Source organism: Heterodontus francisci, chromosome 4 (genome assembly GCF_036365525.1).
Source record: "Heterodontus francisci isolate sHetFra1 chromosome 4, sHetFra1.hap1, whole genome shotgun sequence".
NCBI classification, from domain to species: Eukaryota; Metazoa; Chordata; class Chondrichthyes; order Heterodontiformes; family Heterodontidae; genus Heterodontus; species Heterodontus francisci.
In genome coordinates this window covers 2,409,346-2,423,864 of record NC_090374.1, presented here as the reverse complement: position 1 = coordinate 2,423,864, position 14,519 = coordinate 2,409,346, and the positions used below count along the sequence as shown (strand labels likewise).

Here is a 14,519-nt window from a genome sequence, read left to right as displayed (position 1 = left end):
GGCCGGGTTCATTACCCAGTACCAAATCCAATGTGGCATCGCCCCTGGTTGGCCTGTCTACATACTGTGTCAGAAAACCCTCCTGCACACACTGGACAAAAACTGACCCATCTAAAGTACTCGAACTATAGTATTTCCAGTCAATATTTGGAAAGTTAAAGTCCCCCAAAACAACTACCCTGTTACTCTCGCTCCTGTCGAGAATCATCTTCGCTATCCTTTCCTTTACATCTCTGGAACTATTCGGAGGTCTATAAAAGACTCCCAACAGGGTGACCTCACCTCTCCTGTTTCTAACCTCGGCCCATACTACCTCAGTAGACGAGTCCTCAAATGTCCTTTCTGTCGCTGTAATACTCTCCTTGATTAACAATGCCACACCACCCCCCCCTCTTTTACCATCTTCTCTGTTCTTACTGAAACATCTAAATCCCGGAACCTGCAACATCCATTCCTGCCCCTGCTCTACCCATGTCTCCGAAATGGCCACTTACATCGAGATCCCAGGTACCAACCCATGCTGCAAGCTCACCCACCTTATTCCGGATGCTCCTGGCGTTGAAGTAGACACACTTAAACCAAGTTCTTGCTTGCCAGTGCCCTCTTGCGTCCTTGTAACCTTATCCCTGACCTCACTACTCTCAACATCCTGTACACTGGCACTACAATTTAGGTTCCCATTCCCCTGCTGAATTAGTTTAAACCCCCCCGAAGAGCACTAGCAAATCTCCCCCCCAGGATATTGGTACCCCTCTGGTTCAGGTGAAGACCATCCTGTTTGTCGAGGTCCCACCTACCCCAGAAAGAGCCCCAATTATCCAGGAAACCAAAACCCTCCCTCCTGCACCATCCCTGCAGCCACGTGTTCAACTCCTCTCTCTCCCTATTCCTCGCTTCGCTATCACGTGGCACGGGCAACAACCCAGAGATAACAACTCTGTTTGTTCTCACTCTAAGCTTCCACCCTAGCTCCCTGAATTTCTGTCTTAAATCCCCATCTCTCTTCCTACCTATGTCGTTGGTGCCTTTGTGGACCACGACTTGGGGCTGCTTCCCCTCCCCCCTAAGGATCCCAAAAACACGATCCGAGACATCACGAACCCTGGCACCTGGGAGGCAACACACCAACCGTGAGTCTCTCTCGTTCCCACAGAACCTCCTATCTGTTCCCCTAACTATGGAGTCCCCAATGACTAATGTTCTGCTCCTCTTCCCCCTTCCCTTCAGAGCAACAGGGACAGACTCTGTGCCAGATACCTGTACCCCATTGCTTACCCCTGGTAAGTCGTCCCCCGCAACAGTATCCAAAACGGTATACCTGTTGTTGAGGGAAACAGCCACAGGGGATCCCTGCACTGCCTGCTGGTTCCCTCTCCTTCCCCTGACAGTAACCCATCTACCTACTTCTTTTACCTGAGGTGTGACTACCTCCCCATAACTCCTCTCAATCACCCCCTCCGCCTCCCGAATGATCCGAAGTTCATCCAGCTCCAGTTCCCTAACGCGGTTCTCGAGGAGCTGGAGTTGGGTGCACTTCCCGCAGATGCAGTCAGCAGGGACACTCTTGGCGACCCTTACCTCCCACATTCTGCAGGAGGAACATACAACTGCCTTAACTTCCATTCCCACTATTCTAAATTCCCTACCTTTCCCCTTTGTGAGAATATACATGGACTGTGCCCGAACTATCTCTTCCTTAAAAGCAGCCCATTGTTTAGTTACCATTTTGCCTGATTCCAATTTATCTGGGCCAGATCCATTCTTATCCCACTGAAGTTGGCGTTCCCCCAGTTAATTATTCTTACTCTAGATTTTTCCTTGTCCTTTTCTATAGCCAACCTACACTTTATCACACAATGATCACTGTCCCCCAAATGTTCTCCTCCTGGCACTTGATCCATTTGGCCCACCTCATTCCCAAGAACCAGTGCCTCCCTTCTCATTGGACTGGAAACATACTGTCGAAAATTCTCAACACAATCTAGGAACTCTTGCCCCTCTCTGCCCTTTACACTACTACTATCCTAGTCTATATTCGGGTAATTAAGGTCCTGCATTATACCACTCTTAAAATTCATGCACCTCTCTGTAGTTTCCTTGCAAATTTGTCCCTCTACATCTTTCCCACCAGTTGGTGGCCTATAGACAAACCGATCAATGTTATTGCACCTTTTTTGTTCCTCAGCACTACCGAAACAGGTTTTGTCCTTGACCCCTCTGGTACATCCTCTCTCTGCAGCACTGCACTGTTCTCCTTAATCAAAACTGCCACCCCTCTCCCTCGCCTATCTTTCCTGAACACCTTGTATTCAGGAATATTTAGCATCCAGTCCTGCCCTTCTTTGAGCCAGGTCTCTTTCACCACAACATCATACTTCCACGTGACTATATGCACCTGCAGCTCACCAATTTTATTTACCACACTCCATGCAGTCACATACATGCACAGTAATCCTAATTTAGACTTTATTATTTTGCCTCTCTCTTACTCCTACTCCATCTAATACTTTACTATTTCCTATTCTAGTGCAATCTGTCTCTCCCAATTCTGTGCAGCTTTGTGTTCCTCTCTTGTATAATCTCCTGGTTCCCATGCCCCTGCCAAGTTCGTTTAAAACCTCCCCAATAGCACTAGCAAATCACCTTACAAGGAAATTTGTCCCAGCTCTCTTCAGGTGCAACCTGTCAAGTCCCATCTCCTCCAGAACTGGTCCCCGTGTCCCAGGAATCTAAAGCCCTCCCTCCTGCACCGTCTTTCCAGCCACACATTATTATGCTCTATCCTCCTATTTCTATACTCATTTACACATGGTATTGGAAGTAATCTGGAGATTACTTTTTTTTTTAGGTCCTGCTTTCTTACCTAGCGCCCTGAACTCTGACTGCAGGACCACATCCCTCTTCCTACCTATCTCGTTTATACCAATGTGGGCCACGTCCACTGGATGTTTGCGACCACAGAAACAACTGTCTATTCTTCTAACTATCGAATCTCCTATTACTATTGCTCTTCCAGTCATCCTCGTGCTCCGCGTGCAGCTGAGCCATCTGTGGTACCATGGCCTTGGCTCTGGCTGCTCTCCCCAGATGAATCACTTTCCAATGTATTCAGAACTGAATATCGGTTGAAGAATGCACTACCTGCCTGTTTCTCCTTGGCTGCCTGATGGTCACCTATCCCTCTCTCCCTGCATACTCTGAAGCTGCAGTCCCAATACCAGTAAAACTACTGCCCCCGTTTAGAGAGGAGGGAAAAAAACACCTGCCTGCTCAGCTAACACTTCCAGGCTTCAGCTCGTTCATCTCCGGCTCCCTTTCTCAGACACTTCTTTTTTAAAAGATCAGAGCAGCACTTCCTCCCTCACTGCACCAAATTCCCACAATTAGCAAATTCGCAAGCTCACACTCTGTTTCCAGCTACAACCTTTGTGCCTGGTTACTTCCTGCACCCAGAACTGAACACCATGCTCCAGCTGAGGTCTAAGCAGTGTTTTATAAACAATTAACATAACTTCCTAGCTTTTGTACTCTATTTGCTACTAATAAAGCCAAAGCCCCACATTCTTTATTAACAGCCTTCTCAACTTGTCCTGCCACCTTCAAAGATTTCAGTACATTCAGTGTGAAACTTCATTCATCATGTGTCTACCCATTTTAGGTGTCTATTTCCTTCTGAAGTCCAATAGCCTAATCGTTGACTACATTTTAGAGTTTTGTGCCATCTGAAAACTTTGTAATTATGTTCTCTATACCCAAATCATGATTAATACATATTCGATAGGATAAGCACAATGACAGAAGTAGTACTAGAGGGTCTGACATCCTTGAAAGTGGATAAATTGCCACCACCGGATGGATTGCATCCAAGGTTGTTAAAGGAAGCCAGGGAGGAAATAGCAGATGCACTGATGATCATCTTCAAAACCTCACTAGACACAGGACAGGTACTAGACGACTGGAGGTCCGCGAACGTTAGCATACATTAATGATTTAGACGTGAATATAGGAGGTATGATCAGCAAGTTCGCAGATGATACGAAATTGGGGGTGTCATAGTGAGAAGCAAAGCCTTAGAATACAAGACGATATAGATGGGCTGCAAAGATGGACAGAGCAGTGGCAAATGGAAGTTATTCCTGAGAAGTGTGAAGTGATACATTTTGGAAGGACGAACAAGGCAAGGGAATATACAATGGGTGGTAGGACCCTAGGAAGTACCTTGGTGTACTTGCCCATAGATCACTGAAGGCAGTAGCACAGGTACAAAAGGTGGTCAGGAAGGCATATGGGATACTTGCCCCTTTATTAGCCGAGGCATAGAATATAAGAGCAGGGAGGTTATGATGGAGCTGTATAGAACGATAGTTAGGCCACAGCTGGAGTACTGTGTACAGTTCTGCTCACCACACTATAGGAAGGATGTGACTGCACTGCAGAGGGTGCAGAGGAGATTCACCAGGATGATGCCTGGGCTGGAGCATTCCAGCACAGAAGTGAGACTGGATAGGCTAGGGTTGGTTTCCTCAGAGCAGAGAAGGCTGACGGGGACCTGATTCAGGTATACAAAATTATGAGGGGCATAGATAGGATAGATAGGAAGACATCTTTTCCCTTAGCAGAGGTGTCAATAACCAGGGGGCATCGATTTAAGGTAAGGGCAGGAGGTTTATGAGGAAAAATCTTTTCACCTAGAGGTTGGAATCTGGAACACACTGTCTGAAGTGGTGGTGGAGACATTTAAGTAGTATTGAGATGAGCATTTGAAACGCCACAGCATTCAAGGCTATGGGCCAAGTTCTGGAAAATTGGATTAGAATACATCGGCGCTCGATGACCAGCTTTTTTAATTTTTTTATTTAGAGATACAGCACTGAAACAGGCCCTTCGGCCCAACGAGTCTGTGCCGACCAACATTTATACTAACCCTACACTCACCCCATGTTCTCTACCACATCCCCACTATTCTCCGACCACCTACCTACACTAGGGGCAATTTACAATGGCCAATTTGCCTATCAACCTGCAAGTCTTTTGGAGGTGGGAGGAAACCGGAGCACCCGGAGGAAACCCACGCAGACACAGGGAGAACTTGCAATCTCCACACAGGCAGTACCCAGAATCGAACCCGGGTCGCTGGAGCTGTGAGGCTGCGGTGCTAACCACTGCGCCGCCCACTGAGCTGTATAACTCTATGTTGTACCATTGTTGAAAAAGGGTGTGAGGGATCGGCAAAATAACTATAGGCCGGACAGCCTGAGCTCGGTGGTGGGTAAATTATTAGAATCTATTCTGAGGGACAGGATAAACTGCCATTTAGAAAATCAGGGATAGTCAGCATGGATTTGTTAAGGGAAGGTAACTTAATAGCATTTTTGAGGAAATAACACGAAGGATTGATGAGGGTACTGCAGTGGATGCGGTCAATACATCCTGTGGATTCCTGGGACATTGGGACCGCTTCTGGGGGAGGTGGGACCAGTACAAACTGGACGGGTTACACCTGGGCAGGATCGGGACAGATATCCGAGGGGTAGTATTTGCTAGAGTGGTTGGGAGGGTTGAAACTAAAATGGCAGGGGGATAGGAACCTTTGCAAGGAGTCAGAGGAGGGGGGATCAAAGACAAGAACAAAAGACAGTAAGAGGAATAAGAAAAGTGATAGGCAGAGAAATCAAGGGCCAGAATCAAACAGGGCCACAGTGAAAAATAGCGGGAAGGGGGCAAGTAATGTTAAAAAGTCAAACCTTAAGACTCTGTGCCTTAACTCGCAGAGCATTCGCAATAAAGTGGATGAATTAATCGTGCAAATAGATGTAAACGGGTATGATATAGTCGGGATTATGGAGACATGGCTGCAAGGTGACCAGGGATGGGAAATGAACATCCAGGGGTATTCAATATTTAGGAAGGACAGACAAAAAGTAAAAGGCGGTGGAGTTGTATTGTTGGTTAGAGGAAATTAACGCAACAGTGAGGAAAGATATTAACTCTGACAATGTGGAATCTGTGTGGGTAGAGCTGAGAAACAATAAGGGGCAAAAAACGTTAGTGGGGGTTGTATATAAACCCCCAAACTGTAGTGTTGATGTTGGGAATGGCATTAAACAGGAAATTAGAGATGCATGCGATAAAGGACCATCTGTAATTATGGGTGACCTTAATCTGCATATAGATTGGGCAAATTAAATTAGTCACAATACCGTAGAGGAGGAATTCATGGAGTGTATACGGGATGGTTTTCTGCACCAATACGTTGAGGTACCAACTAGAGAACAGGGCATCCTAGACTGGGTATTGTGTAATGAGAGGGGAATAATTGACAATACAGTTGTGCGAGACCCCTTGGGGATGGGCGACCATAATATCATAGAATTCTTCGTCAAGATGGAGAGTGACGTAGTTGAGTCTCAGACCAGGGTCCTGAAACTTAGTAAATAAAGGAAATGACGATGGTATGAGACGCGAGTTGGCTGTGATGGATTGGGAAACGTTACTTAAAGGGATGACGGTGGATCAGCAATGGCAAACATTTAAAGAGCGCATGGATGAACTGCAACAATTGTTTATCCCTGTCTGGCGCAAAAGTAAAATGGGAAAGGTAGCTAAACCATGGCTTACAAGGGAAATTAGAGATAGCATTAGATCCAAGGAAGAGGCATATAAATTTGCCAGGAAAAACAACAGACCTGAGGATTGGGAGCAGTTTAGAATTCAGCAAAGGAGGACCAAGGGATAGATTAAGAAGGGGAAAATAGAGTACGGGAGCAAGCTTGCGGGGAACATAAAAACTGACTGTAAAAGTTTCTATAAGTATCTCAAGAGAAAAAGATTGAAGACAAATGTAGGTCCCTTACAGTCAGAAACAGGTGAATTTCTTATGGGGAACAAAGAAATGGCTACATTTCTAAATGCATACTTTGGTTCTGTCTTCACAAAGGAGGACACAAATATCATACCAGAAATGTTGGAGAACACAGAGTTTAGTGAGAGAGAGGAATAAATCAGTATTAGTAGAGAAATGGTGCTGAGGAAATTGATGGGATTGAAGGCCGATAAATCCCCAGGGCCTGATGATGGTCTGCATCCCAGAGTACTTAAGAAAGTGGCACTAGAAATAGTGGATGCATTGGTTGAGGGAAGGACAGGATTGGCAGCTAAATATTCTGCGATTTATAAGCTTCAGGCGGGATAGGGAGAGATGTAAAAGGGGTGGGTGAGTTGTATTACTTGTTAAGGAGAATATCACAGCTGTACTGCGGGAGGACACCTCGGAGAGGTCATGCAGTGAGGCAATATGGGTGGAGCTCAGGAATAGGAAGGGTGCAGTCACGATGTTGGGGGTTTACTACAGGCCTCCCAACAGCCAGCAGGAGGTAGAGCAGATGATATGTACACAGATTTTGGAAAGATGTAAAGGTAACAGGGTTGTGGTGGTGGGTGTAAGGAGCATCCAGGAGGGCTTCCTGAAACAATACGTAGATAGTCCAATTAGGGATGGGGTCGTACTGGACCCGGTATTGGGGAATGAGCCCGGCCAGGTGGTCAAAGTTTCAGTGGCGGAGCATTTTGGGAACAGTGACCATAATTCCATAAGTTTTAAGGTACTTGTGGATAAGGATAAGAGTAGTCCTTGGGTGAAGGTGCTAAACTGGGGGAAGGCTAATGATAACAATATTAGGCAGGAACTGAAGAATTTAGATTGGGGGCAGCTGTTTGAGGGTAAATCAACATCTGACATGTGGGAGCCTTTCAAACGTCAGTTGATCAGAATCCAGGACCAGCATGTTCCTGTGAGGAAGAAGGATAGGTTTGGCAAGTTTCGGGAACCTTGGATAACGAGGGATATTGTGAGCCTCGTCGAAAAGAAAAAGGAAGCATTTATAAGGGCTAGAAGGCTGGAAAAAGACGAAGCCCTTGAGGAATATAAAGAAAGTAGGAAGGAACTAAAGCAAGGAGTCAGGAGGGCTCAAAGGGATCATGAAAAGTCATTGGCAAACAGGATTAAGGAGAATCCCAAGGCTTTGTATACATATATAAAGAGCAAGAGGGTAACCAGGGAAAGGGTTGGCCCACTCAAGGACAGAGGAGGGAATCTATGTGTGGAGCCAGAGGAAATAGGCAAGATACTAAATGAGTACTTTGCATCAGTATTCACCCAAGAGACGGATTTGGTGGATGATGAGTCTAGGGAAGGGAGTGTAGATAGTCTGGGTCATGTCGTTATCAAAAAGGAGGTGGTGTTGGACGTCTTGCAAAGCATTAAGGTAGATAAGTCCCCAGGGCCTGATGGGATCGACCCCAGAATACTGAGGGAGGCAAGGGAAGAAATTGCTGGGGCCTTGACAGAAATCTTTGTATCCTCATTGGCTACAGGTGAGGTCCCAGAGGACTGGAGAATAGCCAATGTTGTTCCTTTGTTTAAGAAGGGAAGCAAGGATAAACCAGGAAATTATAGGCCAGTGAGCCTTACGTCAGTGGTAGGGAAATTATTAGAGGATTTTTCGGGACAGGATTTACTCCCATTTGGAAACAAATGAACTTATTAGTGAGAGGCAGCATGGTTTTGTGAAACGGAGGTTGTGTCTCACTAACTTGATTGAGTTTTTTGAGGAAGTGACGAAGATGATTGATGAAGGAAGGGCAGTGGATGTTATCTATATGGACTTCAGTAAATTCTTTAAAAAGGTCCCTCATGGCAGACTGGTACAAAAGGTGAAGTCACACAGGATCAGAGGTGAGCTGGCAAGATGGATACAGAACTGGCTCAGTCACAGAAGACCGAGGGTAGCAGTGGAAGGGTGCTTTTCTGAATGGAGGGTTGCGACTAGTGGTGTTCCGCAGGGATCAGTGCTGGGACCTTTGCTGTTTGTAGTATATATAAATGATTTGGAGAAAAATGTAGCTGGTCTGATTAGTAAGTTTGCGGACGACACAAAGGTTGCTGGTGTTACGGATAGTGATGAGGATTGTCAGAGGATACAGCAGGATATAGATCGGTTGGAGACGTGGAGGGAGAAATGGCAGATGGAGTTTAATCTGGACAAATGTGAGGTAATGCATTTTGGAAGGTCTAATACAGGTGGGAATTATACAGTAAATGGCAGAACCCTTAGGAGTATTGACAGGCAGAGAGATCTGGTCCACAGGTCACTGAAAGTGGCAACACATGTGGATAAGGTCGTCAAGAAGGCAGATGGCATGCTTGCCTTCATTGGTCGGGGCAAAGCATTTGGTCCGTAGCCCGACAGCTTACGGCACTTGAGGTGCATATCCAGACTCCTTTTGAATGAGTTGAGGCTCTCTGCCTCAACTACCCTTTCAGGCAGTATGTTTTCGACCACCACCACCGTCTGGGTGAAGAAGTTTTTCCTCATCTCTTCTCTAATGTTTCTGCCAATCACTTTAAATCTAAGACTCCTAGTCACTGACCTCTCTGCTAAGGTGAATAGACCCTTCACCTCCACTCTATCCAGGTCCCTGAAAATATTGTACATCTCAATCAGATCTCCCCTCAGCCTTCTCTGTTCCAAGGAGAACAACCCCAGCCTATCCAATCTTTCCTCATAGCTGCTGTTTTCCAGTCCTGGCAACATCCTCGTAAATCTCCTCTGTACCCTCTCTAGTGCAATTACATCCTTTCTGTAATGAGGTGACCAGAACTGCACAGAATACTGAAGTTGCGGCTTGTCCAATGAGTTATATAGTTCCAGCATATCTTCCCTGCTCTTGTATACTATACCTCGGCTAATAAATGAAAGGATTCCATATGTCACCCTAACCATCTTATTGACCTGCACTGCTACCTTCAGGGATGTGTGGACATTCACTCCAAGGTCCCTTACTTCCTCTGCACTTCTCAGTCTTTTCCCATTAATCATTTGTTCCTTTGCCTTGTTTGACCTCCCCAAATGCATCACCTCACACTTCTCTGGGTTGAATTCCATTTGCCATTTTTCTGCCCATCTGACCAGGCTATCAATATCTTCCTGCAGCCTACAGCTATCCTCCTCGCTATCTACCACACGTCAATCTTTGTGTCGTCTGCAAACGTCTTGATCATGCCCCCTACATTTACGACCAAATCGTTAATATATACCACAAAAAGCAGTGGACCCAGTCCTGAGCCCTGCGGAACACCACTGGAAACAGCCCTCACGTCGCCAAAACACCTGTCAACAATTACCCTTTGTTGCCTGCCACAGAGCCAATTTCGTATCCACCTTGCTGCATTTTCCTGGATCCCATGGGAGTTTTTTTTTTAAACCAGTCTGCCATGTGAGACCTTTTCAAAGGCCTTGCTAAAATCTATTTAGACCACATCAACTGCACTACCCTCATCTATCTTTCTTGTTACTTCTTCAAAGAATTTGATCAAGTTGGTCAAACAAGATCTTCCCTTAACAAATCCATGTTGACTATCCTTGATTAACCTACGCCTTTCTAAGTGACAGTTTATCCTGTCTCAATATAGATTCCAATAATTTGCCCACTACTGAGGTTCGACTGACTGGCCTGTAATTATTCGGTTTATCCCTCGCTCGAATGAATTAAAAAAACCTGTTGAGTATTTCCAGCATTTCCTGTTTTTATTTCAGATTTCCAGCATTCGCAGTATTTTGCTTTTGTTTCCCTAGATTATTAGTCCAGGATAATTGCCCCACCAGCACCTCTAAAAATGAGACACATATTTTACAGACATAGCATAAACCAGAGGGGCATATAGCCACCATGCTGTGTTTCTGAAAGAGCAACCCCCCCAGTCCCATTTCCTGCCTTTTCCTCATTCAGCCTGTTTCCCCCCCCTTAGTCCCTTTTTCCTGTCCTATCAACATACCCCACTACTTTTCCTTTAATTCACAAGCCCTTGAAATGTTATTGTGCATTCTGCTTACATCATTTTATGGTAAGGCACACCGTATATCTGCCTTCATTCTTTTATTGAGATTTATGCCTCTAGTTCATAACTCACCAACGAAGTGCCTTAGCAGTGGAAAGTCAACACATACCTAATGCAGTAAAGTCCATGTCCTCCAAGTTTTCCAGGATATTTTCGACTGTGGCTGTGAATCGTTTGAATGTTGACGAGTCCATCATTTCTGTAAAACAGTAACAGACATGTATTGAAAAGATTGTATTGCATTTGGTTTAATATTTCATTTCCTTCAGTCATCAAAAATTGCAATCAGTTAAATATACAGAAACATATAATGAATCCCTGCATGATTTTAAATCTTCCTTTAATCTTCTTCAATCTACGGAGAACACAACCAACTTCTCCAGTCTATCCACATAGCTGAAGCCCCATATCTCCAGTACCATTCTCTTGGGAGACAAAGTCATCAGTTGCGTCCCCCAGAGATCAATGTTGGGACCGCTGCAAATTACTATTTTTATTAATGATCGAGATGTAGGTGCTGGGAACACAACCTGCAAATTTGCAGATGATACTAAAATTTGTGCGAGTTTTAGGACTGTAGAAAATACTCGCCTGCTTCAGGTGGATCTTCATATGTTGTTAGCTTGGGCTATGAATGGCAAATGGTGTTTAATTTGGAAAAGTGCAGTGCTGTGCATGTGGACACGACAAACGTTCAACATACATATAAACTTCAGGAAAACATTAATAAAGGTGAAGCGAGAGAGAGATTTGGTCATTCTAATGCATGCATCTTTAAAGGTACATGAGCAATGCAAAGAAGCAATAGGTAGATTAAACAGTGTTGGGAAGCATTCATTGAAGCAAAGATTACAGTACAGCAAGCTGACCTTTCATCAGGTGGGCATTTTGACCTCATATTCATGCTGGCCAGAAGAGCTATCCAGTCTAATCCCACCTTCCAGCTCTTGGTCCGTAGCCTTGAAGGTTACAGCAACTCAAGTGCATATCCAAGTGTTTTTTCTAAATGCAGAGTATCTCTGCCTCTACCACCCTTTCAGGCAGCGAGTTCCAGACCACAACACCTCTGGGTGAAAAGAATGCTAAAACCCCCCTTTAAACCTTCCACCAATTACTTTAAATTTATGACCCCTGGTTACTGACCCGTCAGCTTAACTGATGTAGGTCCTTCCTATATTCTCCATCTGGGCACCTCATAATTTTATACACCTCAATTCCCCTGGAATTCGCTGCCCATAAGGGTGGTAGAAGAGGAAACAATCAATAATTTCAAAGAAAATTGGCTGGGCACTTGAAGGAAATGAACTTGCAGGGCCACGGAGAGTGAGTGGGTCAGCAGGACTGACTGGACTCTGCAGAGCCGGCATGGACTCAATGGGACGAATGGCCTCCTTCTATGCCATAAATGACTATGACTCAATTAAATCTCCCCTCAGCCTCCTCTGTTGCCAAGAAACCAAACCCTGCCGATACAAGCTTTCTTCATAGCTGAAATTCTCCATTGTGGGCAGAATCTCGTAAATCTTTTCTGTACCCTCTCTAGTGTGATTATATCCTTCCTGTAATGCAGTGACCAGAACTGCAAGCATTGGACGAGTGACTAAGACAAAGGACCTGGAACGAACTGCCTGAAAATCTCCTGGAGGCATATTCAATTATGGCTTTCAAAAGGGAATTTGATAATTATATGAAGAGAAAATATTTGCTGGGTATGGGGAAAAGGCGTGGGAGTGGGACTAGCCTGAGCTGCTCCCCGAGAGCCAGCATAGACACGATCGGCTGAATGGCAGCCTTCTGTGTTGTAAGCATTCTATGATTCTAAAGCATATTTTTTTATTTAAAAAAAAATCAGAAAATGCTGGAAACACTCAGCAGGTCTGGCAGTATCTGTGGAGAGAGAAAAACAGAGTTAATGTTCCAGGTTGATGACCTTTCATCACAATACTTTTTCCTTGTACAAGATCTTGGTCAAGTCTCACTTGGAATACTGCCTCAATAGTGGATGATATTGAGGCTCTGGAAAGGGTAGAGAGAAGCACCAGTCTAATTCTCAGTAAAAAAAAAATCTTAGTTGTCAAGATAGGGGGAGGCGATGGCGTAGTGGTATTACCACTGGACTAGTAACCCAGAGACCCAGGGTATTGATCTGGTGACGTGGGTTCAAATCCCACCACAGCAGAAGGTGGAATTTGAATTTAACGAATAAATGTGGAATTAAAAGCTAGTCTTATGGCCATAAAACCATTGTCGATTGTTGTAAAAACCCATCTAGTTCACTAATGTCCTTTCGGGAAGGAAATCTGCCGTCCTTACCTGGTCCGGCCTACATGTGACTGCAGACCCACAGCAATGTGGTTAACTCTTACATGCCCTCTGAAATGGCCGAGCAAGCCACTCAGTTGTACCTAACCGCTACAAAGTCAATGAAAATGAATGAAACCGGACGGACCACCCTGCATCGACCTAGGCACCGGAAACGACAACGGCAAACCCAGCCCTGTCGACCCTGCAAAGTCCTCCTTACTAACATCTGGGGGCCTGTGCCAAAGTTGGGAGAGCTGTCCCACAGACTAATCAAGCAACAGCCTGACATAGTCATACTCACTGAATCATACCTTACAGACAATGTCCCAGACACTGCCATCACCATCCCCGGGTATAACCTGTCCCACCGGCAGGAGAGACCCAGCAGAGGTGGCGGGACAGTGGTATACAGTCGGGAGGGAGATTCCCTGGGAGTCCTCAACATCGACTCCGGACCCCATGAAGTCTCATGGCATCAGGTCAAACATGGGCAAGGTGAACTCCTACTGATTACCACTTACCGCCCTCCCTCAGCTGATGAGTCAGTACTCCTCCATGTTGAACACCATTTGGAGGAAGCACTGAGGGTGGCAAGGGCACAAAATGTACTTTGGGTGGGGGACTTCAATGTCCATCACCAAGAGTGGCTCGGTAGCACCACCACTGACCGAGCTGGCCAAGTCCGAAAAGACATAGCTGCTAGATTGGGTCTGCGGCAGGTGGTGGGGGAACCAACACGAGGGAAAAACATACTTGACCTCGTCCTCACCAATCTGCCTGCCGCAAATGCTTCTGTCCATGAGTGCATTGGTAGGAGTGACCACCGCACAGACCTTGTGGAGACGAAGTCCTGCCTTCACATTGAGGATACTGTCCATCGTGTTGTGTGGCACTATCACCATGCTAAATGGGATAGATTTCGAACAGATCTGGAAATTGAAAACTGGGAATCCATGAGGCGCTGTGGGCCATCAGCAGCAGCAGAATTGTACTCAACCACAATCTGGAACCTCATGGCCCGGCATATTCCGCACTGTACTATTACCATCAAGCCAGGAGACCAACCCTGGTTCAATGAAGAGTGCAGGAGGGCATGCCAGGAGCAGCACCAGGCATACCTCAAAATGAGGCGTCAACCTGGTGAAGCGACAACACAGGACTACTTGCATGCCAAACTGCATAAGCAGCATGCAATAGACAGAGCTAAGCGATCCCATAACTAACGGATCAGATCTAAGCTCTGCAGTCCTGCCACATCCAGTCGTGAATGGTGGTGGACAATTAAACAGCTAACTGGAGGAGGTGGCTCCACAAATAT

At 45.6% G+C, this 14,519-nt stretch overlaps 1 protein-coding gene across 1 annotated transcript in view; it reads right to left on the bottom strand.

Moving 5' to 3' along the window:
* The window catches only part of LOC137368865 (nipped-B-like protein), a 693,066-nt gene that overhangs the window by 374,660 nt on the left and 303,887 nt on the right, over positions 1–14,519 (bottom strand). Inside the window, exon 14 of the mRNA XM_068029073.1 lies at positions 11,007–11,096. Within this exon, the coding sequence (XP_067885174.1) occupies positions 11,007–11,096 (90 nt within the window). The remainder of the gene's footprint in view (positions 1–11,006; positions 11,097–14,519) is intronic.